Raw genomic sequence first — 24,896 nt, 5'->3', positions numbered from 1 at the left:
ACGACATTTATAGAAATAGGATTATTTTACTCAAATATGACTGAGACCTTTATCCACCTAAACTATAAAGGGTAACAGGACTTTTTTCTCTAATTACATCTGTTTCACAAGTGTAATTTATTGTATTTTAATAAGAGATCTCGCTCCCGTTTGCATTGTTAAAAGTTACTGCATAAGAATTCTGTTGTTACATATATCTGAAAGTTACTCAATACATATTCTGTTTTGTTACATATATCTGAAAGTTACTGCATAAGAATTCTGTTTTGTTAACTATATCTAAGTTACAACTGAAAGTTCTTATTTTTGCCCCAAAGAGTGAATAAATGCTATAATGCAATTTAAAATGCAGTTTCTACTGTTTCTATCCAATTGCAACCCCCCTCCCCCAAGATCAGGTGGAGGGGTCCTCAGGGTAGATCAAAAATACGCAGGGGGTCCAGGATCCCAAAAAGGTTGAGAACCACTGCTTTAAAGGAACAGTCAGTAGCCCCCCCCCCGCCGCTTTCGACAACCAGAAGGAATCGCAATGTTGGTAAATTTAGCTTCCTCTCAACAAAGGTTTCTGTTCCCCAGACTTGTCCCCTTGGGCAAAATGACACAACTACTGCTAATAATATCTCACACTTTCACAAGCTACCTAACACAGAGGTCCCACAGAAATGTCAAGAAAAAGAGATATTTAAAAAAAAAAAATCACATTTGGCTTCATATTTAATGACACTGCTGCTGCTTACCTGTCCAACAGTAGCATGGCCATCGGTTTTCATGGCTGAACAGTCTCCACGTTGGAAACGACACCTGTTTATTCTACTTTCTGACTTTTTTTTCAGGATAAGGCTTTTTGATTTTCGTCAGAGTTGTGCTGCAAAGCGAGCTCCCCCACAGTGGAAAATGTTTAAGTGTGCAGGAACCCTTAGTTTTGTGGCAGCACACTGGCTTGAGAAAAGGCGTAGCGCCCTCTACTGGATTGTTGGCCAAACTAAAGGTCGCGGCCTAGACTGCAGCTTTTGAAGGCAGTACTGGGCAAAGCTGTCGTTTTGCAATTAGTATAAATCAAGCAACTCTTTCTGACCCACCTGATCATGATGGTCTTCTTTTTTGCTGCCGCAAAGTCAACATTTTACCGATTGCACCTTTGAAAGTTGTCCACCTGACCCCTGACCTTTAACCAACACTAACTACTCTTTGAACCTTCTCAAGACTAGACGTAAGGTGGTTTTCCACCACCTTGGGTGAGCAGCCACTGTTGTAGGGGAGGACATGTGAGCTGGGAGAAATAAAGTAACCTGGGCATGACAGTCGCACCATATTGGAATGAGAGAAAGACGGATGTGCAGGTCTCCCTCCCCTCCAGTTCCTCCGTCACCTGCGCCGGCTACCGCTGTCCCCTCAACGCCACCATGATGTAATGTGCTGCAAGCCGCGTCCTGTGTCTTTTCTCGTCCGGTGACATGTTCTGAAGCGCCACAATCCCAGTGGGGGTTTTAGTGAGTAGTTAAAAAACAAAACAAAATCACAGCGCTAGAACTCATGTCAGGTTCTGTCTTTACAATACAACCGTCTTCCTGTAAACTCAGATTTAGATAACAATAAAACCTGAATTCTTGTTGAAATAATATTTGGTTTGAGTATTTTTCTCTGACACTGTGCGATACAGGCAGTCTACTCATCTTGCCACAGATTACGTCACATTATTATTTGTATTCTTACAGCCAGTTAAGAACCAACTGCAATTAGGCAGCTCTATTTCAATACCGCCAGTGGAGGGATGGCCATTTACTGGTGGTGTTAACCATGAATTGGGATCACGGAGACGGTGACCCCATTTACGCTTGGCATTGAAATGCATCTTGGGCGATGGGACGACTATCCGCTCGCGTTAATCCGCATATAGATCCAAGTGTAAATGCAGAATAGCAAGCTGGATCTGTTTCCTATAAGTCACATATGTTGGCCCTCTCCTCCATAAACGTTCTGTCCCCAATGGCAGATGAAGAGAAGAACCGAGTTTAGCAGACAGATTTGACACCATCTGGGCCGCCCCCTTTCAATGTTATGCCAAATAAAATGTCTCAAACACCGTCTGGACCCAAATCTGATAAACACTCTTTGGGTTTGGGTTTTGTACTGACCAAATAGAGCAACAAAAAAAAATAAGAAAAAGAAAAGGTTGATCAAAATATTTATTTTTAGAATTACATGACCTCGGACACTCTCGGAGGTAAACCAACACACAGTACAAAAATGCTGCCCCAAAAGAAGGTTGATGGAAAAACGACACGGGTTGGCAGTTCTAATTCCATGTGTGGCCTAAGAGCACTAAAACACGGGGACACAAGGAAGAGGTGCTGGAATGCGGTGGGTAGTGTGTACCTGTAGACAAGGCTTCACATCTGCTAAGATCATGGTATCCTGCTACATGGATCATTGCTCCAGTCAATGTGCGATCCATAGAATTACACCCCCCCCCCAAAAAAACAAAGCAAATAAAAAAATCAAAGTCAAATCATTAGAACACCGGCGGCTCAGCCCTGAGATTTAGAAACAAACAAAACACTTGGAAAAAAAAAATCAAACAAGTTTTGCAAGATGAAACATATTCCAAAGGTTGAGTTTAATACCATTAATAAAATAACGTCAAAATAAACATAACTGCAGTGAGAAATCAGACTTATGGCACGACTTCAATTTAAAAGATGTGGGGGTGGTGTGGGTTGAGGAAATTTAGGTGCCCTGTCTCCTGCCCTGCAGAATTTATGATGCTGGCAAATCCTCAGTTGTCCCATTGTGCAGACTACCTTGTGATTTTGGGCTAAAACGTGGATTTGACTCTCCAACGTTCACTCACTGCTGCGATCCACACACTGGTTTCAGGCAGCGCGACACTGCCCCCTGCTGGCGATATGCAAAAGCACACACAGACGTTTTTCCACCCATATTGATCACATTAAGTCGTCTCATAACAGTCTGCCCAGTCGAAAACATGCTCCTGAACTCCATACCCAGTGAAACAGATACGAACAAGGTGGGACCAGATTTAAGTGACTACAGGGTCCAGGAAGTCTGAGACGTAGCTAGAAAGTGAAGGTTTATTTGGATTTGGCTTGCTTGTCTAGCATACCAATTTTATTTATAACAACAGAGTTTGCAGCAGAAAAGTGCATGCAAGCTGCCTTTAGTCATCAGGATGTCCAAAGGAAGGCAGTGTACATCCAGTGATTTGTCATTGCACCACACGCTGGTGAGTATAGGAAAAACAAACCATATACCTCCAGTAGGTTGATAAGGCTTTTTTTTTTTAGAGAAAGTTGTGGTTTAAAAAAAAAAATTAACAAAGTACTGAGTTGACATACGTGATCTCATCAATGGCAGAAGGGCCATTCCTAACACAGTAAAACTACATACAGATGTAAACCATTGACGTCCAATGTGAAAAATTGAAGGACTGTTAACAGCCGCCTCAAACATTAGTGATGCAGTCAAAGTCAAAAGACGCAAAAAAACTGGCAGCTAAATGGTCCTGTGATTTAAGAGGACATCGACGTCTGCCTTTACGTATATATCATACAGGAACTATGGATGAGGTTAACCAGGTTTAGTCAGCAATACAGGCTTGTGTCGGTTGATGCAGTCGCACTGAAAGGATAGATAGAAAACGGCAACTGAAAAACTATTGCTAGAAGTCGCCCCTAATCGGGGAACGCTATTAAAAACAGGATGTGTGATGAATGCCACCACTTTCCTTCCAGGACAAACTTGAACACAATGACTGATTATTCCCAAAAGGGCTATACAATAAACCCACATTTAAATGCCTTTACACAAAAGACATGGTTTTTGCCTCGTACACAGCTACCAGTGTTTTCTATTCAAGACCTTGGGGCACTGCGTGCAATGAAACTGTCTCACTTCTATTTGACTGAAGGTCACGGGTAGACCATTTACAGGGTACACATTCAGGCCTGATGTAGATGGCGGGGGGGAAAAGTGCTTCGAGATGAAAACAAATGATAAAAAAAAAAAAAAGCTCCCATCCTCTGCAATATGGCCACATTATCTACGAGTAGACAAAGACGAATAAGTTGGCTCTGTCGGGTGAATTTAAAAGAACTACAGAGGAGTGCCTGAACCAAGCGTGGTTGGTGCCGGTCGGTTGAGAAAGGATAATACTGCAGCCGCAGCAGAGGACCGGACACCATCCCAAGTGCTACTCCAAAGTGCTTCTTGCTAAAAATCCCACCGTTATGAGGGGGATGTACATTCAAACAAATCTCACATGCTGTTAGTTTCCTATACACTGTTCTTACTACTAATCCACTGGGTTGACTGTCGGGACAAGCATCACCCTTTATCTTCACGTTGAATTTTTGTGCTGTTCTGCCAAACCGAACAAAATGCCATAGGTGATAAGCTGACAGGGGGGAAGTCTACTCTATCCAAAAGTAGAAACCCTGCTGTTTTAACATTGTCCACTGCCATGTAAAACAAAAAAAAGTCACAAATAAATTACCGCATATGAGTTGAGAAAGCTATGTGTGTGTGTGGGGGGGACTCCAACTGTCTACATACTGCTTGATCGCTGTCCTGACTCAAATGGACCTACCATTTTCTCTCAACTGGCTAAAGTTTTCAGCATCAAATACCTTATCAATAACTTAGAAAAACAAACAAACGCAGAGCAAAGCCTCTTAAACAACTGTTAAAACAAGAAGTCCGTATGAAACTCCAGGAATAAATAAGCCAAACATCATCACATACTTACAAAGTCTTAAAGTTAAATATCTCCAATTGTAATTCAATGAAAAAAAGAATCCTCATAAATAATTACAAATCGATAACACATTAAAAATACTGATGCGCTAACACATCGATAATAAAAGAAAAGCATTTTGTCCGATGGGTGACCATGGCCTTGCAAAAAAACAAAAAACAAAACCCTGTTGGTCAATGGCCCCGTCTTCCAAGGTCACTTACCATTTGTAGGTACCATTGGGTTTGACTGGAAAAGAGGTATCACTGAACAGTGACAGCCACTTCCTCCCAGCCAGCCTTGTAAGTAAGTTAACAGTGCAGTCCAAGAGCGGAGAGTGACGTTTAAGGTTTGCGGGTGCTTGGCTGGGCCGTCAGTCAGAAGGAACGCTGTTCCACGGTCGACATGGTTTCCAGAGGGCAGCGGGGGTGGGATCCCTGGCAGAAGGTTGTGGGTGAACAACGCCTGGAGAAAATGGACATGGAAAAAAAAAGAAAGAAGATAATCTCTAAGTGATTGGTATCAACGCTACGTGCCTTGCCTATACCTCGCAAGCCGGACGGCTTACACGGCGGAAAAGAATTCCAGCAGAAATTCTTTCCGGCCACAGGTATGCATCTGTTCCCTGTATCCCACCCCTGCACAGGTGGAACTCATTTTGTGTGGAATTGCGACCAGGGTTTATTAAAACGCTCACTCTCTTCAGGTGAGATGCTTGCAGAAGAGTTTGGAAAAAGTGAATGAGTTTACAAGGTCACAAGTTGGGAATAAAAAAGAAAAAGACATATTCGACAATAGGCGTGTTAATTTTTTATTTAATAAATTTATTTCTAGTTTTTCCCTTTACCCCACCCGATTAACCCAATGGCATACGGCCGGAACTCTTGTCGAATAACTCCCCTGGCTCACGTTTCCACAGGAAGGAGACAGTCATAACACCAGCTTCCTTCAAACTCTTGTCGGCCGCTCTCGCTATTTTACACGCTGAAGCCTCACATGGATTGCATTACCCTCAGGCCGTGAAGGAGACGTAGGGAGAATGCTTTCGGTTGCTTGGCTGCAGGCGCCCGGATGGGCCAGAGGGGTCGCTGGAGAACGACGAGTTCCCGAACACTACACCGATCTACACCCACTATCCCTCGGGTAAGGGTGGCCTAATGAATGCCTTACCCCGTGGACGCTCTGGCCGTGACCGGTTACGGCGAGTCTGGGATACGAACCTCCCAGCCACATGACGAGCGGGTTGCAAGAACGGCGGTTTATTCCACTCGGCCATCAGAGCGGCCCAGGCGTGTTAATTTTGATGGAGGAGTTGGATGCGCCTTTCCAAAAAGAAACTCTTACTGTGGCGCTAAACCCAAAAAACATATACTTCAAAAACCAAGGATGTAGGGTAGCACTCACCAGTTTGAAAAAGGACAGGGGCAGTGCCTCATTTTCACCAATTTATTTTGGCCAGCAAAACATTTTGTGCGTTTCAGCCTACTGCTGCAGGTCTTCATCAGAGCATGAGTATAACTAATGGCATGTGAGCTATATAGGGCTTCATAGTGGTCACGTGATACAGGACATGAAATGGTCACATGACAATGTTGACAATGTTTTGCTGGCCAAAATAAATTGGGGAAAATGAGGCACTGCCCCTGTCCTTTTTCAAACTGGCGAGTGCTACCCTACATCCTTGGATGTGGTTTTCGAGGCGTGTCAACTGCTCAGTGTAAGGCAGTGTGGAAGCTTTTTACTAACCATACAAGGTCTCCGCTCACTTTGTCACCTGTCATCCCATCGGTTCCCTGGGGGGGCGATGAATGTCTTGTTCTGGTGGGGGAAACGTGCGCTCGGTTAACAACCACAATGGCGTTTCTAAGACGTTTTAAAACGGGAGCCCAGCAGAAATCCCACAACAAGGGGCATGTAGATGAAAATGTTTTTGAAATCGGTACTACCTTAATGCTTCTGCGTGCGCTCACCTTGTGCTTTTTGCATCTCATGGAGAAGTTTTCCTCGATGAGCACACAGTCTGCAGAGACAGGGAGTAAATGTGGTCAGAGGACGCCGCACTGATTCATGGTGAAAGGTTTTGTAGCAGTCAACTAGCCCACACATGCAAATTCTGCCTATACAGATGTAATAACAACAGCTTCCCCACACACCACAACATACCTACTTAAACAAATCATAGACACGTGTTTGAGAACACACACAAATGCATGTTGACGCATGTACGTTGGATATGTTGAACACTTGAGAATCTATTCCACATAACTTGTATTTGCTCGACCTCATAACAGTTATTCACACCCCACTATGACAGTGGGAGGGAAAGTGAGGGCGCTATACTGCACCAATGAGAGCGACTCTCTTTACAAGTCCGCTATTGTGTCAGCCACTTCAGAATTAGGTCGAAACACGCTCGTCATGAGGAGAAAAAAAGTAGTCGGCCATTTGTAGCAGCTGGGGATCAATAGTGTAAAGATAACAGATGTCAATAAAGCCACGCGCACTGCCTCGACACACACGCGCCCACATTGCAAGCTAGGGCAGGGCGACACAGCTGAAAAACGTATCGGGATCAGTGTTTCCTTTCAGTCGATATTGATAATTATTGATCATTTTTAATGTCCTATTTTTAAGGAAGACCAGGAGAAATAAGGTTGAATTTATTTTGAATGTAACCACCTTACTTTGAATTCAACCACCACAGTATTCTGATACCGGTCACATAAAAAAAACAAACCCTGCTATACTGGCGAGCTGACCTGTCGTTTTTAATCAACAATTTCCTCACCGTGTGCATTTTCTCACTCCACACTGTTTCTGTTGCTGTGTCACATGTCGACGGTGCAATCGAACAACACCTGTTAAACGACTGGCTGTTTGCGTGTCACTCATAGCACACTCCATTAGCAAGGGACACGATAGGCTGTTTGCAAGCCAGGGAGGGAGCACATGTATTTGATGTGCTTTCATGGCGGTTTACATTTTAGGGCTTGTGTCCACATAGCATTTTTTTTTTCCTGAGCGCCAGCATCCTTTTTCAATTGTTTCCCGTGAGAGAGGAAAAGCGCTCCCCAGCGCCATACCAGCACTTTTCTGGCAAAGAAAAACGCTATACAGACACATGCCCTAATGCATTTCAGTGAAACTATCGAACATTTTATTGAACAATTTTCTTATTGCGAATAATGAATTGTCTATCACCGGTACATATCGCTATAATTTTATCACCCCAGCACACACCAAACAGAACTGCAGTTTGAGCCGCCTTCTACTTGTCGGGGAGCAGGACCTACCAGACTCTATAGCACATCTGTAGTGATACTTGCTGGGACAGCCTTTGAAGAAGCAGCCCAATGTGGCACCTGGTTTGCAGCAGCCTGAGCACATCTAAAAACATGATGGAAAAAAGATGTCAGTCTTTACGTCGCACACTATCTGGTAACACTCACAGAGCAAACAGAACACCCTAAATAAAAAGAAGAACCTCTTAGTTTCAGAAGCCTTTTACAATCAAACATTAAACGGACGAATGACTTTCGGTAACGCTAACAACAAAAAAAGTTTTGATTTCATTCATCTAACAAGCATGCCAAAAAAAAGCCAATAATTTGTGTAACACATTCAAAACTACAAGCTTGGACCCCATCTTTACCGTCTCCTGGGCCACCTTGACAGCCTTCTCTAGCCCATAGACCTTGCCCTTCACGAGGAACACGCCTGCAGACCAGACACCACAGTCTTCATGGAGCCAGTACTCACAGGGCTCCAGGGGCACCACGGGGGGGCTGTACCAGTCCTCAACTGATGCAGCATTAGCGTCCCCCTGGGCCCGTTTACTTGCAGGGCTGCCACAGGGGTCACTGTTGCTGGTCCACCGGTGTCTCCCCAGTGGGTCCTTCTGCTTCAGTTGAGAACCTGGTCTGCGAGGCCATACAGCTAGGGGACGAGTGCACTTCCTTCCCTTGCCTCTCATGCTACAGGAGGAAGAGTCCAAATAGCTGTAGTCTTCCTCTTCCTCTTTGAGGCCCGATGTGCTCACTGGTGTTTTGGTGGTTGGCCGGTAGCCCTCAGGGTAGTAGGGGCCATGGAGGTCCCCCAAGTCTACGGCATTGGCCGACTTCCCACAAAGGCAACAGACCAGAAAACTATGATGCTGGCTGTGGACAGAGACCCGACCCAGCTTCAGACAGGAGGTGCTGGGCATGACCCCGGACACTAAGCCTCCCGTGTGTCCCTGCAGCTGCTGTCCTTTCCCTTGTTGCGGTGTTGTCTCCTCGGGGTAGTTGATTACAGTGCACAGCGACGTCGATGACTGCCTGTGCTCCACACGGATGAACGGAGAGAAGCTGTCCAGCCTCAGGTCCCTTTTTTCCTCCTTGAAGTTGACATACTTCAACTTTATTTCTGGCTCTTTGGGGGAGAACATGGAGGAGGACTGACTGGGTTTGTGTTTCTTCCTTTTCCTCCTGGGAGGGCACAGTGCCTTCTTTTTGGTAGCAGGAGAAATTTTTCCACCTCTAGCCTTGTCTTTCTGCTTAGTGGGGCTTTTCTTTGGAGATTTAGTTGGTGGGGGTTTTCTTGCCACATCAATCTTAGGTGATGGGTCTGGACAAGGAGTACATTTAAGCTGGTTTGTCTTGCGCTTTACAGCAACCTGAGGACTTGACTTACTTGAGGAGGGTGAAGGAGATGAAATACACTTCGTTTTTTTGTTTGACTTCCTACACAAAGCAAGCTTAGGGCTAGACTTTGGTAAGAGTTCAGGATGTGAATAATTCCCTGGCTCCTGCTTTGACTTATGCACAGCAAACTGATGGCTAGATATTTTTGGGGGTGTGCTGTTAAGTGAGTTTTTGGAGTTATTAGTGATTTCAGAATCTGAGGTAGACTCTCTGCAACTGTCCGTGTTAATGCTGCCAGTTTTACTGCTTTTGGGTAGGGTCTCTGCTTTTAATTTCCTCTTTTTCACGGAAGTTTTCACAGTGCCTTTCTTTTTCCTAACAAACAAGGCATCATTCTTCTTAAGACTGATTAACTCAGAAACACTATCTGTGCTGTAGGAGGCCTTTCTTTTCTTAGTGGTGGCCCCTTGCCTCGACACTTTGCACCGGCTAGGGTTGATGTTCATAACTATTGCCTCTAACCTTGTTCCTCTTCCAGAACGCACAGGCAGTTTCTTTTTCCTGAAAGTGCACTGCAGTGCTGCCATGTTCATGTTCCCATTTATGTGGGGCGTGACTGTTGTCTGCTGCAAATTTTTCTCTGAAACTTCTGACAGAAAATTCCCCTCATCTGTCAAGTCAGTCATAGGCTGCAGAGGTGCCTTTCGTCTATGGACAGGCAGTTTGCATTCATCGCTGATATCCAGCCTCGGTGTACTGTTGCAACTAGACCTTGAACCCAGGGTGGAAAGTTGGATGGTGTCTTCCTTATGCAGCCCATCCCAGACAGCCTCGCCAGCCTCCTCCAGGAAAGAGTTGCTGCCACTGGGCGAGCTGGAGGCCTGGGGCAGGATGAAAACATCCTCCATATCATCCAGTGAGGTAGCAGAGGGAGAGACTGGGTCCTCCAGAGGACTGATGAACTCCCTGCTTAGTGAACACAGATCTTTGACAGCCATGCTGTCCTGGATGACCAAAGGCTCCTGTGCTCTGGAGATCAGGAAGAACACCTCAGAGGTTGACCTTTCTTGGTCCTCGTCAGTGTAGGCTGTGAGGATCTCTGGCGACAATTCCATGCAGTCTCCCGAACTTGACCGGCTGTTATCTTGACCATTCTTAAAGCCGGTACAGTCTTCCGTATCCCGAGGAAGGACATATTCCACTCCATCTGGTAGGGGTTTATCCATGCACCTGTCACTGGAAACAACTCCACCATTGGACTCATGTATGTCACATATTCCCCCAATGTTCTCATGTCCATTCTCCAACTGAGCATGAGACAAGGATTTAAAGAGTTCTGTCTGTGTGGCAAGATCCAGAGGCCTTTCAGCCTGCTCCAAGTAGTGCTGACTCAGTGCATAGCTGGTCTCCCCCAGCCCTTTTTCCATCTCATATGACGAGGGGAGGGAGAACTTGCCGACAGAGGGTACACCATACAGAGCTGAAGTCTGGGACATGGAGTCATGAGTGGAGAGGAGAGACCTGCTCATATAGGAAAGGGTCATTGTAGTGTTGGAGAAGGCATTGTCTGGTTGAATCTGATCCCCTGATTGGAGCCTGATGTCTGAGGTGGCAGTCTCTGTGAAGGGTAGTCCAGTTTTGTTGATACCAGAGTTTGGGTACCAGCCGGGGCTCTTGACCATATGTATGGCGTCTAGGGAGTTGGCATTGAGGACACATTCCTCACCTTTCCTGGTAAGGTCGATCACAGTGGGGAGGCTGCAGGTGGATAGGTCTTGAGGTTGTAAATCATCTAAACTCCCGGGTGGCTGCTCCATAGCAACTGCAATTGAAATAGAAGTTTATTAAAGTTAACAATGGACGATTTTTCTTTGTGTGATCAAAACGTAAAAGTAAGACAAACTGGACAGCTTGGAAACGGATGGGTCACGCCAACTAACGATAACAAAGAAGCTCACTGACGCCCATTAAAGTGCGTCTCATCTCTGTTTAAAAACGCCAAGAAGAGCGAATGAGGCACACGGACAGCTAGGCCAGTCAAAACAGCGGTGGGTAGAACGTGCTCAAGTGATCTGTGAACGCTAACCACAGGCAACTGACGCGCGCCTGCAACTCAATACGAGCCATGGCCGAGGCTAGCTTACGGTTAGCTTAACACTACAGCCAGTTTCGTGTAGGCGCAGATATGGAAAACGTCACGGCAGTTTCCCATAACTGGCGAGTCGTGTTCTAGCTGACCGGCTGCGAGGGACTTGAAGGAATACTCGCCAACAACGCCGACAGGCTTCGTCGCCGACGCCAGTTAGCGTAGCTAGCACCCGCCCCGGCTAGCGTTAGCCACGGCTAAGTGTCAACTAGGCCCGGCTGGGCGAAACAAAGACGAGGCGGCGCAGCCAAAAGGCGCTGGTTAAAACTTACCCCGAGGAGGAGAAACGAGGGCTTCGAAAACGGCCGATTCAAGAATCCATCCCGCCCGCCGTCTCTCTTTACGCAGACCGGAAGAAGGGGGGGGAAACAAAAAATAATAACCCACCGATTAAAAAAAAAAAAAAAAAAGAGGAGAGCCCAGACGGAAGAGAGGTCGGACCGCTTTCACCGGAACAGGAGCGCTCTCGCTGAGAGGTAACCTAACGGGACGTGCCGCGCGGCGGCTGTCACTCAGTCCGTGCCCCCGAGCCGGTGGAAACCGCGGTGCATCGTGGGAGACATGTGGGGGAGCCCCCTGCTCCGGCCTGCCCGCCCTCAGAGGGCAGCAGAGGAGTTCTCAGCCCCATCCCAACCCTGTGCATGGGCATCAGCTATAAATAGCTGACGCAGCCCGGTAAGGTCTCTGAAAACAAACAAACAAACAAAGAAATGAAAATGCACACCACTACTGTCTCTTAATCCTGTAAACATTTTCATTTAGTGTTAGATAAGTATAATTCAATAGTGTAATGGTATTAGCGAAGTATATCCGTTTCAGTTGTGTAGTCAATTACCATGATATTCTAGAATAAAAGTTTGATGGTAATTATGTAATTTATTGGTATGATTATATTTATGAATGATTATAATTTTAAGTATATTCTATCTGTAAACCACATTTGTATTTGTTTGAGACTTTTTTTTCTGCTTAAAACTGGCTACCATGTACGAAGTGCCTTTTAGATACGAAAGTGATTCTGTCCTAAATCTGCAGTCTGATGAATGGCAGGATGTTGTTATTGTAACGCAGGCTGACATGGTTATTTCAAGACCTGTCAGCACGTCTATCATTTCAGAGGTATTGTCTACATTTGTCTGACATATGGTCTGTGGATGGGGTTCCCCCCCCCCCTCCCGTCTCTTTTGGTGCACCATTTCACATTATACCTCTTCCAAAATAAGGCAAAATATTCTTTGCAAAAGAAAAATACAATTGCCCCAAAACTTTGTTGAAACCGAGAATGTTAAAATACTCTTTAAAAGTATTTTACAAAATCTACTCGTTTATATTAGGGAGTTTTATAATAGAATAAAAAGTAAAGCCAGTTATGGAAACAATGTTGAATGGTAAAACATGGGGCCTGGTCTGTTGAAGCCAAGCAAAGAATAATACACATGACCAAATCAGAATCAGAACCAGAATCGTGGTTATTGGCCACGTAAGTTTACACTACATGGAATTTGACTCCGGTTTCACGGCTCTCTCAGTGTACTTAACATAGAATAACAACACTACAACACAACAATCTTCAGATATATACACAAGGATTGACTTATACAGGTGAAATAAGAGGTGATGGTGCAGAGAATATATCAGAGAAGCTGAAATACACTACCGTTCAAAAGTTTGGGATCACCCAAACAATTTTGTGTTTTCCATGAAAAGTCACACTTATTCACCACCATATGTTGTGAAATGAATAGAAAATAGAGTCAAGACATTGACAAGGTTAGAAATAATGATTTGTATTTGAAATAAGATTTTTTTTACATCAAACTTTGCTTTCATCAAAGAATCCTCCATTTGCAGCAATTACAGCATTGCAGACCTTTGGCATTCTAGCTGTTAATTTGTTGAGGTAATCTGGAGAAATTGCACCCCACGCTTCCAGAAGCAGCTCCCACAAGTTGGATTGGTTGGATGGGCACTTCTTGCGTACCATACGGTCAAGCTGCTCCCACAACAGCTCAATGGGGTTCAGATCTGGTGACTGCGCTGGCCACTCCATTACCGATAGAATACCAGCTGCCTGCTTCTGCTCTAAATAGTTCTTGCACAATTTGGAGGTGTGTTTAGGGTCATTGTCCTGTTGTAGGATGAAATTGGCTCCAATCAAGCGCTGTCCACTGGGTATGGCATGGCGTTGCAAAATGGAGTGATAGCCTTCCTTATTCAGAATCCCTTTTACCCTGTACAAATCTCCCACCTTGCCAGCACCAAAGCAACCCCAGACCATCACATTACCTCCACCATGCTTAACAGATGGCGTCAGGCATTCTTCCAGCATCTTTTCATTTGTTCTGCGTCTCACAAACGTTCTTCTTTGTGATCCAAACACCTCAAACTTGGATTCATCCGTCCACAACACTTTTTTCCAGTCTTCCTCTGTCCAATGTCTGTGTTCTTTTGCCCATCTTAATCTTTTTCTTTTATTGGTCAGTCTCAGATATGGCTTTTTCTTTGCCACTCTGCCCTGAAGCCCAGAATCCCGCAGCCGCCTCTTCACTGTAGATGTTGACACTGGTGTTTTGCGGGTACTATTTAATGAAGATGCCAGTTGGGGACCTGTGAGGCGTCTGTTTCTCAAACTAGAGACTCTAATGTACTTATCTTCTTGCTCAGTTGTGCAACGCGGCCTCCCACTTCTTTTTCTACTCTGGTTAGAGCCTGTTTGTGCTGTCCTCTGAAGGGAGTAGTACACACCGGTGTAGGAAATCTTCAATTTCTTAGCAATTTCTCGCATGGAATAGCCTTCATTTCTAAGAACAAGAATAGACTGTCGAGTTTCAGATGAAAGTTCTCTTTTTCTGGCCATTTTGAGCGTTTAATTGACCCCACAAATGTGATGCTCCAGAAACTCAATCTGCTCAAAGGAAGGTCAGTTTTGTAGCTTCTGTAACGAGCTAAACTGTTTTCAGATGTGTGAACATGATTGCACAAGGGTTTTCTAATCATCAATTAGCCTTCTGAGCCAATGAGCAAACACATTGTACCATTAGAACACTGGAGTGATAGTTGCTTGAAATGGGCCTCTATACACCTATGTAGATATTGCACCAAAAACCAGACATTTGCAGCTAGAATAGTCATTTACCACATTAGCAATGTATAGAGTGTATTTCTTTAAAGTTAAGACTAGTTTAAAGTTATCTTCATTGAACAGTACAGTGCTTTTCCTTCAAAAATATGGACATTTCAATGTGATCCCAAACTTTTGAACGGTAGTGTAGATGTTAGCAGGTTACTTACATACACGCCTGAGGTAGATGGACATGACAGAGTGTACCAGTATATGTACAATGTACAGTACAGTATAGTATATACAAAATCAAAGTTGTTATTTCAGGAAAGCTGATGTTGAGAGTGTGGAGAGGCCCACACAACTTGTGAGTGCTGTCATGTCCATTTTGCAAGCCGGTCTCTGCACCCGTTATTGTGTTATTCAACCAAATATCTACTGAACATTACACAAAGATGTTGTGCAGTGTGACATTGTGGTGCTGACATTGTATTTGTCCAGTTGCGGGGAACATCAAAGCACATGGTCAGCGTGCTGACAGGTAATATAGTTTTAGAATGACATGGCTGGCGTTCTGTTTATTCTCATGTAACCATGTAACCTCTACTGTTACGATGAATTCATGCAGATAATGTGTTGAAACATACTATACATTCTAGCTGGATTTTGTGAAAATATGATTTCCAGTACTTTCCCTCTCAACGGGAAAGTACAGTGTCCTCCTTTACTCGAAACCACCTGCTCCACATAAAAGTGGAGCAGGTGGTTTCGAGTAAAGGAGGACACTGCTTGTAAATGAAAAAAAAAAAGAAACAAAAATAACAAAAACAGCACAGGGCAATAATTTCATGAACAAGGATACTCAAGAAATGAGAATGTGGAAAAAAAAGACATGCATGTTAGGGTTAATACCCTTGCCTGTGCCCCTGAGCAAGACAATGGAAAGAAGAACTGAAGTTGGTCCCCGGGCGCTACAGCTGCCCACTGCTCCTATACGATAGGATGGGTTACATGCAGAGAACACATTCATTGTAACCTGTACAATGACAAATAAAGTGGCTTTCATCCATGGTTATTTTTCATAATGAACTGTCATCATTAGGTTGTTACGAAGATGAGAAAACATATAAGCATGCACTTAAGCATAGGCCAAGTTGCTGTGGTAGCAGTGAATTGCAGAATAGATGTGAATTGCAGAATAGAAGTGAACTGCAGAACAGAAGTGAAATTGCAGAATAGAAGTGAATTGCAGAAGTGCACTGCAGAACAGAAGTGAATTGTAGAATAGAAATGAACTGCAGAATAGAAATGAGTTGCAGAATAGAAGTGAAATGGCAGAATAGATGGCATCCACACAGCAAGGAAAGGGGCAGAGAGAAGTGATAAGAGCAGCTTACAAAGACCAAACCTGAGGAGGAAGGAAAGAGAGGAGCAATAGAGGAGACAGAGCCTCTCGCCAAAAGCAGGGTGAAAAACAAGATGGTCTTTTTTTTTAAACGTTTTTTTCTAAATCCACCAAAAATGTCCCCAAACACTTTTGATTATTCAATGAATTTGAATCACTTCTCATAGCTTAGTGTTTATTTCCCCTGTTGAACACAACACATCAACTGACATAACCAAGATTCGGTGCTATTTAGACGCGCTAATTTGAAATAATATAAACTCTTAAACAGCTACTATACAGTTAACTATGTAAAAAAACTCACCTGTTTGAATAAAAAACAATACATAATTTGACTGGGTCTTGATTTACTTTGCAATATTTGCCCAACAGTGTCCCACTTTACCACAACACGTTTAGGTGTGCGTGTTATAGACGTGAGGTTTATCGATTCACACATCTTTTTAACTGATTGTGCAAAGGAATCAAGGACACATTCCTGGTTTATCATCCAAGTCCCTTATTTGCTCAGTTGTGCGCCAACTTTGAAGGATTTTGCACAACTCTCCATCAGCGGAAAACGTGCAGGTTGTGCAGATCCCCTTCAACCCGTGCTCATGTTGACACTCATCCTGGTATGGTGCCATTAGATGGACACGTCTACGTTGGGCATCCGGGTAGCATAGCTGTCTATCCCTGTGTTACCTCCGGCTTGGTCGGGCCTCCCTACAGACACAATTGGCCGTGTCTGCGGGTGGGAAGCCGGATGTGGGCACGTGTCCTGGTTGCTGCACTAGCGCCTCCTCTGGTCGGTCAGGACGCCTGTTCAGGGGGGGAGGGGGAACTGGGGGGAATACCCCACGCACTACCTCCCCCCTGGGGAAACTTCTCACCGTCAGGTGAAAAGAAGCGGCTGGTGACTCCACATGTATGGGAGGAGGCATGTGGTAGTCTGCAGCCCTCCCCGGATCGGCAGAGGGGGTGGAGGAGAGACCGGGATGGCTCGGAAGAGTGGGGTAACTCGGCCAGATACAACTGGGGAGAAAAGGGGGGGAGAGACACGTCTACATTGTCAGGGTTCATAAACGACATGAGCAGTTACCGTCAAGGAGAGTGCCACGTGCCGGGAGCGGCGAGGCAACGGAGAAAAAGCAATGACAAGGGTCAGGGTGCAAAAATATTTATTGCTAATAAACCTGTAGTCAGTCGGTGTACATTTGATGTATATTTACAATAATAGAGTACAGAGAAATGGGAATGTGAGACAAAAAAACCCCCCCAAAAAGAAACATTTAAATAAATACAATGGGACCGCTACTTGAACAAGACTACAAACAGGACCAACTCAACACACGCCTATACAGCTGTAGCGATGATCGCAGCGCAATATGTTTATTATTCTCTTCACTGAATCCCATTCATATGCATTCGACAGTTGCCTTTCCCTGGGTATCGATCCAAGGATGTCAAAAAAAACAAAAAAAAAACAACAACATCTATGATGTTAATCACGGTTAAGAAGCCAACAAGTCAGGCATTGAAGCAACATCCAACATGGCAGATAAGTAGGCTTATTTATTTATGCAGGTGGACATCTTTTTTGTTCCATAGCTTGTTTATTGTGCAAGACTTCCATCCGTGCTGGAATGATGGCGACAAGGGGGTGGTTGATGGTCGTGCGAGGGGGGGGGGGGCGGGCTTCAATACATGTATACATCACCTAGCTTAATGTGCAGGCTCGAGGGGGTCAAACGTCCTATGATCGGTTACGTCGGCATCGCTCAATCATCGGTTGTTGTGTTTTAGCCGTTTTAATATCGCACGTCCTCCTTCGGCTGGCGGGCGGCACAAGCCTGCGGAGTTAAAACAGTAGCTTACACGGTCACGGTTTTTAGTGTATGCATGGTAGACGCCTGATTAAAACATTACAGATTATTTACAGTAAGACATGGCAAAGACAAAAAAAAAAGTCACAGTAACTGAAGTGCATGGAATGCAGACTCTATAGACATGAAATTCATCTTCATACCATGATTCTTTTTAATAATATACCACTTATGTGTTTTGTGACCAGTGTGTAGTGTTCCTAAATAAGTAATTTTACAGAGCTAAAATATAGTGGGCCTCTAAACATGCAGCAAAAAAAAAAGTCAAAATGACATATCACTGTCAGAACTCCTTAGTGTCCTTGTTTTCAAACAGATGGAGTCGCTGCTCAGCCGTCAGCCCCTCCTTCAGACTCTGCACAGATGGAGAAAACACAGAGAGAAAGTGTTTAAAAAGTAATAATGAATAATAAGTAAATAAATGAAAATCAACCATGGTAAACAGGCCCTCTTCCCGGGCAGAGCGGTGTCATTCCTGAGCGGGCAAGTGAAAAAAAAAAAATCTGTGTTTCTGCTTTGGTGAACTCCCCTACCGTCTACTGTCAACATGTCATTACATATCTTTAACATGGAAGAATGGAGTACGGAGGCCTCGAGCGCCACACCCAAACCTGATCCGAAACCACTTTAGAGACACAGTGGGGCTGAGCGTGTAAGGTAACACACACGTCTACGTGATAAGACTGAGTAATGTGAGAGAGACGCGAGCAGACTTTCAGGAGGACTTTACCAAAAGTCATTTTAAGAAAAACACAAGAGACACCTTCATTCTGTGGGAGCCGAGTCCATTATTTTCTTGTTTTGCCACCCTGCACCCATGAAGCGGTAAAACAAAAATGTGCGTTCTCATGCGATAAAGTGACGCTGTCAGAGCTACTCAGTGCTTTAGTGATAAAGGACAAGGGGATGTGGTTGAGACCGGTGGATGCGTCTTGTTGGGTTTACCTAAAGGAGAGGGGTAGATGGCCTACACGTCCTCAGCAGCCCTAACTGTCCCAGGGCATGTCACGACTCACAGACTGAGGACAGAGGGGGGAAATGCACCAGCAAGTGTGTTAGACTACTACTTGTGCGGCATAGTCCAAAGATCTAAAGAGTGCAGTGTTTATGGATTCACAAAATGGACGGATTCAAACCAAATGTGTGTAGCTATGCAGCCGTTCTGCCAATGGCGATAGACTTAAGACATAAAACACTGCATGCAGTTGCACAGATGACCAATAGATGGCAGTGTGTAATTAGGAATGATGCGTTCTAGCTGTGCCAGATCTGTTACTAGAAGAAACATGTTCAATTTTAAACAGCGTTGCTCTTTATGCTCTAAGTCAGTTGCTGCTTAAGTGTGTTGACTTAATGATGACAAAGTTCAATGGAAAACACGGAACGGCTCAGCGGCGTCTTGGACTGTTTATAGAGGCAAGACAAATAACGCCCTTCTGGATGCTGACAAACTTACCTTTGACCTCATGGTGCGCTCCGAGCGTTTAGCTGCAGCAGCTGCCATTTTAAGGATGTCGGGGTTGCTTTTGGACTTCATGATATCTGTGGAGAAGACAATGGAGACTCAGTGGACACTCAGGCTGCAAGCACTGCTGGATAAGTGGCAGTATGGATTTCACGGTGTAAGTCATGAGCGCTCCCAAATGAGAACACAAAACAGATGCGTGAGGAGCTCTGAAAACGCAGTGTGGTCATCAACGTGATAGTGAGAGGCAAACAGTTAAGCATGAGACCAGCAATGTGAGGGGCACTTTCATACCGTATCCTCCTCGCTCCACCTCCTCTGGCGAGGGCTCCCCCAGTGCCTCGTGAGCCAGCTGTAACTGGTCTCTGAGCCGCCCCAGATCCCGCTCTGCTTTGGCTCGGACAATGCTTAGTTCCTTGTAGATGTCCTTGTATTTGTCTGTTGCATACTTCTTATCCTGTGAAAAACAAGTTGGCAGGGTGAAGGGTGTATACTCGCAGGATGTGAGTCACTTCTCTAGTGTTGTGTTGATAGGAAATAAAAAAAAGCTTACTCTCTGGGCAGCCTGGAGTTCATCTTTCAAGGAGTTGATTTCCTGCTTTAAGTACTGGACCTCGGATTCCTTCACCCTCAGCATCACCTGAATTAAAATGGGATTGAAAATATGAGGCAATCTGGATGTTCCCATCAGGGCACCTACGCACGACCCTCTTCTAAATTCTATTAAAACTGGCTTTTATTCACTTATTTTAGTGTTATGACCTTTCATTAATTGTCCTTTTTTTTGTTGTTGGAATTTTCCCCCTTTTTCTCCCCAGTTGTATCTGGCCAGATACCCCACTTTTCCGAGCCATCCCGGTCGCTGCTCCACCCCCTCTGCCGATCCGGGGAGGGGTCGCCAGCCGCTTCTTTTCACCTGACAGTGAGGAGTTTCGCCAGGGGGGGATGTAGCGCGTTGGAGGATCACACTATTCCCCCCAGTTCCCCCTCCCCCCCGAACGGGCGCCCCGACCGACCAGAGGAGGCGCTAGTGCAGCGACCGGGACACACACCCACATCCGGCTTCCCACCTGCAGACATGGCCAATTGTGTCTGTAGGGACGCTCGACCAAGCCAGGGGTAACATGGGGATTCGAACTGGAGATCCCCATGTTGGTAGACAACGGAATAGACTGCCACGCTACCCGGACGCCCTAAACAACCTTTCCTATAAGGGAACAGGATGATGTGCATTTGCTGAATATGAAGTGACCGTACCTCTAACTCGTAGAGTTCTTTGCCCTGTATTGTGGCACTTGTGTCTCCACTGCCATCCTCACTGGTCATGGAGCGCATCTTGGTGATCTCTGCCGCAAGACGGTTATTTAGTTCCTGGTAACACAATTCGATATGTTAGATATGTTGATAGATGGGTACGTTTGATTTCTTCTTTAAGTACAGTTGGTGTTAACCTGTAACGGCTACTGTAGGTATCTATGTTGTGTGTGTGCAGATGAGCAACAGAAGTGCATATGGGCACACCTGATTGTGTGCGTTAAGTTCCTGGTTCTCTCGCTGACACTGCCTGAGGGCCTGCCTCTCGGCCTCCAGCGCCTGGGCCAGGTGGGCGTTCTCCAGGCACTTCTGGGAATACTGCTCTGACAGCACCTCGATCTCCCGCTGGAAAGAACACAGCTCCTCCCTGAAATACAAGGCGATACCACGCAGAGAGTGCCTCAAACAACACTGTACTGGCTTTACGAGACAACAGGCTTATTGCAGTGTCATAATTCATCACACATTTATGTCCAGCCTTCATTTGAAAGCACCACCTAATCTTTGCTGTCTAGACAGACTTGGAACCCGAGTGAGATTTAGTAAAATTTCATTAGGATCGGACAGATGGAGAGACGATGTCCCAGTGGACTGGGCCAGGGCTGTGTTTGTAATTCCATGTGTGGCAGGGTTACATATTGCCACCTCAGTCCCTCATCACCTTGGATACAGCTGGCAAGCAGTGGGTGGAGCAGCGGTCCCAATTCCCAGTTGCTGTCCAGGCTACGATGGCGTTGGGAGTTAAGTTTCGCAATGCGGGATCAGCAAGTTGACCCGCAAACACAGACTGACACTGGGTGTGGTCAATAAAAAGGGCTTCATTAAAAAGAGGGTTATTGTGTGTGTGTTATTAGTTAACATAAAAACTAACCTTCTTTTTTTTGGGGGGGGGGGGATTTTTCACCCTTTTCCGTCCCAATTGTACTTGGCCAATTACCCCACTCTTCCGAGTCATCCCGATTGATGCTCTGCCCCCTCTGCCGATCTGGGGAGGGCTGCAGACTACCACATGCCTCTTTCGATACATGTGGAGTCTCCTGCCGCTTCTTTTCACCTGAATGTGAGGAGTTTCGCCAGGGGGACGTGGCACGTGGGAGGATCACGCTATTCCCCCCAGTCCCCCCCCCCGAACAGGTGCCCTGACCAACCAGAGGAGGCGCTAGTGCAACGACCGGGATACGTAACCAAATCCAGCTTCCCAACCTGCAGACACGGCCAATTGTGTCTGTAGGGACGCCCGACCAGGCTGGAGGTAACGCAGGGATTCGAACCGCCGATCCCCGTGTTGGTAGGCAACGAAACAGACCGCTATGCTATCCGGAAGCCTCTAACCTTCCTTTTTAACCACGTAAGTGTTTTACAGACTATGCAAAGGTGCACTAAAAGCTTGCAGCATAGTCTTCTGGGATTCTGCCTAATGTAGACATCTTGCTTTGGACTGAAGTCTATCTGAAGATCGACTGCTTAATTCTGCTAATGCAATCACTTCTGTCAGGTCAGGACACCTGCCGTTCCACAGCTGACGCTGAGCGATATGCTGCAGCATGCAGAGGAAAGACAGGTGAGGGGTAAACACTGCGCCTCCACACAAGTCTAAACAAGTTATGTGGAACAACGGTAAAAACACAAGTTGCACCGAAGCAGATGATCAGTACTTAGGCTAAATCAAAACAACACAATCTTAGATCAAGCAGAGCCAGTAACACATCCTAGATTAAAACACAGACTGCAGATTTCAGATGCTAGCATCAATTGTGCACAACTCATACAGTTTGCATTACTTGGGCAAATCTTTTTGCCGCAGGAGATCTGATAAGACTATTGACCAGAGCCTTCCAGGGAGCATGAGGTAAATATGAACGTAAGTAGTGTGACTGAGCATTAATGTCAGAGCAAACAAAGTACTGGGTCATTCTGGAGACGTGAGCTTACTCGTGCTGTCTGCGAATCTCTTCTATGTCTGCATTCTCCGTGTTGCTGTTGGCCTTGCGAGCCTTGTCCAGCTCCTTCTCCAGCTCCGACCGGTGGGCATTTTTCATCGCTTCTATCGCTAAGGCAACAGAAACAAAGGGCTTCATTGAGGAGAGAACATCCTGCAAAGTGTTGTGCAACTGCAGTATTACTATGGAGAGCAGTAATGGGGCTTTGTGAGTGCAAATGGAAACTAAATCACAACGGTGACAAGTTTACATGCCAACAGCTTATCCTCTCTCTGCTCCCTTCAGACCGGTAACATCTTTATTACGATATGTTCTTTTCTTTTTTTTTTTTGGATTTCCCTCCCCCTTTTCTCCCCAGTTGTACTCGGTCAATAACCCTATTTTCTGAGTCATCCCGGTCGCTGCTCCACCCCCTCTTCCGATCCGGGCAGGGCTGCAGACTACCACATGCCTCCTCCGATACATGTGGAGTCGCCAGCCGCTTCTTTTCACCTGACAGTGAGGAGTTTCGCCAGGGGGATGTAGCGCGTGGGAGGATCATGCTTACCCCCCCCCCAGTTCCCCCTCCCCCTTGAAGAGGTGCCTCAACTGACCAGAGAAGGCGCTAGTGCAGCGACCGGGACACGTACCCACTTCCGGCTTCCCACCCGCAGACACGGCCAATTATGTCTGTAAGGACGCCCGACCAAGCTGGAGGTAACACGGGGATTCGAACTGGCGATCCCCGTGTTGGTAGGCAACGCTAGACTGCCACGCTACCCGGACGCCCTTACGATATGCTTTTTTTTTTTTTAATGTGGCTCAGTGTTTCATCACTGGTGCTACTAACCAGCTATGGTGGCTGCCGTCTCCTCTGCAAGCAGCCTTTCCTTCTCCTCTTGAAGGTTCTCCAGCTCTCTCTGGTGCTTTCGCTGTAGTTCGTCTATTACCTTTTGGTGGGACTCCTCCATGGCGGCAAAGCCTCGCTCGCAAGTAGCCTATGAGAGAGGAGGATAGGGGGACAACGCTAAGTGCAAAGGCCTTTGAAGCCGGGGCCGAGAGGTTCCCCTGACCATGCGGGATGAGCAGGAAAAACCCTAGGCCCCTAGCTAGTGCCGGTCCTCCATTTAATGACGGCGAATGACCTGCGAGCTAAAGCCTGTTAGCCACGAGCAAGACGAGCCTGTGTGAGTACAAAAAAGGGTCAAGGGAAACGACAGAGTAATCTGAAGGAATGGATATGCAGTAAAGAGAAATGTGTGTATATCAAAGTACTTGATGCTGGTTCTCTTATCAAAAGTGAAACCGTTCGTCGACGAGCTTGCTGTTGCTGAACCGACTTCCACCGTGCTCATAAAATGCCTGTTAGAAACTGAGTTCTAGTCTGGTTAAATGTTGTTTGTGGTCTACAGCTCGTGTGCAAATCATAATCCGCCTGTGAGCCGCATCAGTTGGGATGATTGTCATGAATAACTGGGCCCGGGCTTCTGAGGGGGGCCGGCTGGCACATTGGTATATCTGGCATACGGCATTCTTTGGCAAAGCCCGTCTGCGGAAAATGAGGGAGAAGAGGGTAATCCTGATCAGCACACCGTTCGCAGTGCTATTAAAATAACAGTGCATGTTTCCACAAGAGGAGATTTGAATGGCCTTTCCGACTGTCTCGTCCCGAAGCCCGGATCTACTTCCGCCCTCTATTCACCGCCGCTAATCTGAGTACACAGTAAACGGTGCTGGTGCTCGTTTGAGTCTCTCTCTCTCACGCTTTCATGCACACACACAAACGCCGAGACACACACACACACACACACACACACACACACACACACACACACACACACACACACACACACACACACACACACACACACCTGAATGACTGTATCGGCTTTTGTTTTCTTTTTTTTTCTTCCACAGGGATAAACGTCATAAGAGTTTGGTGAGCAACCCGGGAACCAACTGTGAGAGACTGAGAGAGCCAATTCCCCCCTGCTGGACACATGGGAGACTTCCTGCTCTGACATCACAGCAAGCAGCACCTGCACTTTGTTTAGACACACGTTCGGCTATATGTGTGTGTGTGTGTGTGTGTGTGTGTGTGTGTGTGTGAGATACGTGAGTGAGTGTGTGTGGGCAAGAGCTCACATCCTGTTTAAAAACTGTAATGGGAATGGGCTTTTGCACACTACTCAGACATTCCAGACTATTTAGGTAGCTTATAATGGTGGAGGTGGGCTAATTAAGAGCAGTTTTAAAGACATCAGCTGAGTCTCCGAGCACTCATTACACACGGTTTTTAGACGGCACCAAGGGCAACAACTGCTGTTCACGATCACAGACTAGAAC

At 45.8% G+C, this 24,896-nt stretch overlaps 2 protein-coding genes across 7 annotated transcripts in view; both read right to left on the bottom strand.

The window, feature by feature from the left end:
• Positions 1 to 2,177: 2,177 nt before the first annotated feature.
• Positions 2,178 to 12,037, bottom strand: si:dkey-94l16.4 (transcription factor 20). Its single transcript, XM_056297168.1, has 6 exons — positions 11,794 to 12,037; positions 8,406 to 11,197; positions 8,047 to 8,140; positions 6,724 to 6,773; positions 6,500 to 6,571; positions 2,178 to 5,218 (listed from the first exon to the last, which is right to left on the bottom strand). The coding sequence occupies exons 2-5, from the start codon at positions 11,190 to 11,192 to the stop codon at positions 6,524 to 6,526; spliced, it is 2,979 nt and encodes a 992-aa protein (XP_056153143.1). The 5' UTR covers positions 11,193 to 11,197; positions 11,794 to 12,037; the 3' UTR covers positions 2,178 to 5,218; positions 6,500 to 6,523.
• A 5,093-nt stretch (positions 12,038 to 17,130) lies between these two features.
• The window catches only part of mprip (myosin phosphatase Rho interacting protein), a 39,356-nt gene continuing 31,590 nt past the window's right edge, over positions 17,131 to 24,896 (bottom strand). For 5 of the 6 annotated variants that reach the window (XM_056296657.1, XM_056296661.1, XM_056296662.1 and 2 more), the window contains 8 exons: positions 23,401 to 23,548; positions 22,564 to 22,681; positions 20,839 to 20,998; positions 20,575 to 20,688; positions 19,871 to 19,957; positions 19,612 to 19,774; positions 19,309 to 19,394; positions 17,131 to 18,207 (listed from right to left, as the gene is read on the bottom strand). In XM_056296657.1, the coding sequence (XP_056152632.1) occupies positions 18,136 to 18,207; positions 19,309 to 19,394; positions 19,612 to 19,774; positions 19,871 to 19,957; positions 20,575 to 20,688; positions 20,839 to 20,998; positions 22,564 to 22,681; positions 23,401 to 23,548 (948 nt within the window). In that variant the 3' untranslated portion in view covers positions 17,131 to 18,135. Of the gene's footprint in view, positions 18,208 to 18,797; positions 18,872 to 19,308; positions 19,395 to 19,611; positions 19,775 to 19,870; positions 19,958 to 20,574; positions 20,689 to 20,838; positions 20,999 to 22,563; positions 22,682 to 23,400; positions 23,549 to 24,896 lie in introns of all 6 variants that reach the window. The other variant, XM_056296658.1, reaches the window with a different exon arrangement.

Source organism: Lampris incognitus, chromosome 17, assembly GCF_029633865.1.
Source record: "Lampris incognitus isolate fLamInc1 chromosome 17, fLamInc1.hap2, whole genome shotgun sequence".
In the NCBI taxonomy this organism is placed as follows: Eukaryota; Metazoa; Chordata; class Actinopteri; order Lampriformes; family Lampridae; genus Lampris; species Lampris incognitus.
Note: the sequence above shows the minus strand (reverse complement) of the source record. Positions and strands in the feature narration are given on the sequence as shown.

Bases quoted from the DNA above. Each gene is read 5' to 3' on its own strand.
- si:dkey-94l16.4 (XM_056297168.1), bottom strand. From the start codon at position 11,192: ATGGAGCAGCCACCCGGGAGTTTAGATGATTTACAACCTCAAGACCTA. The intron at 6,774-8,046 runs GTAGGTCCTGCT...CTGTCTCTGCAG, and splicing joins CAGATGTGCTATAGAGTCTG to ACTGTGTGCTCATCGAGGAA. The intron at 6,572-6,723 runs GTGAGCGCACGC...TTCCCCCACCAG, and splicing joins TGAGATGCAAAAAGCACAAG to AACAAGACATTCATCGCCCC.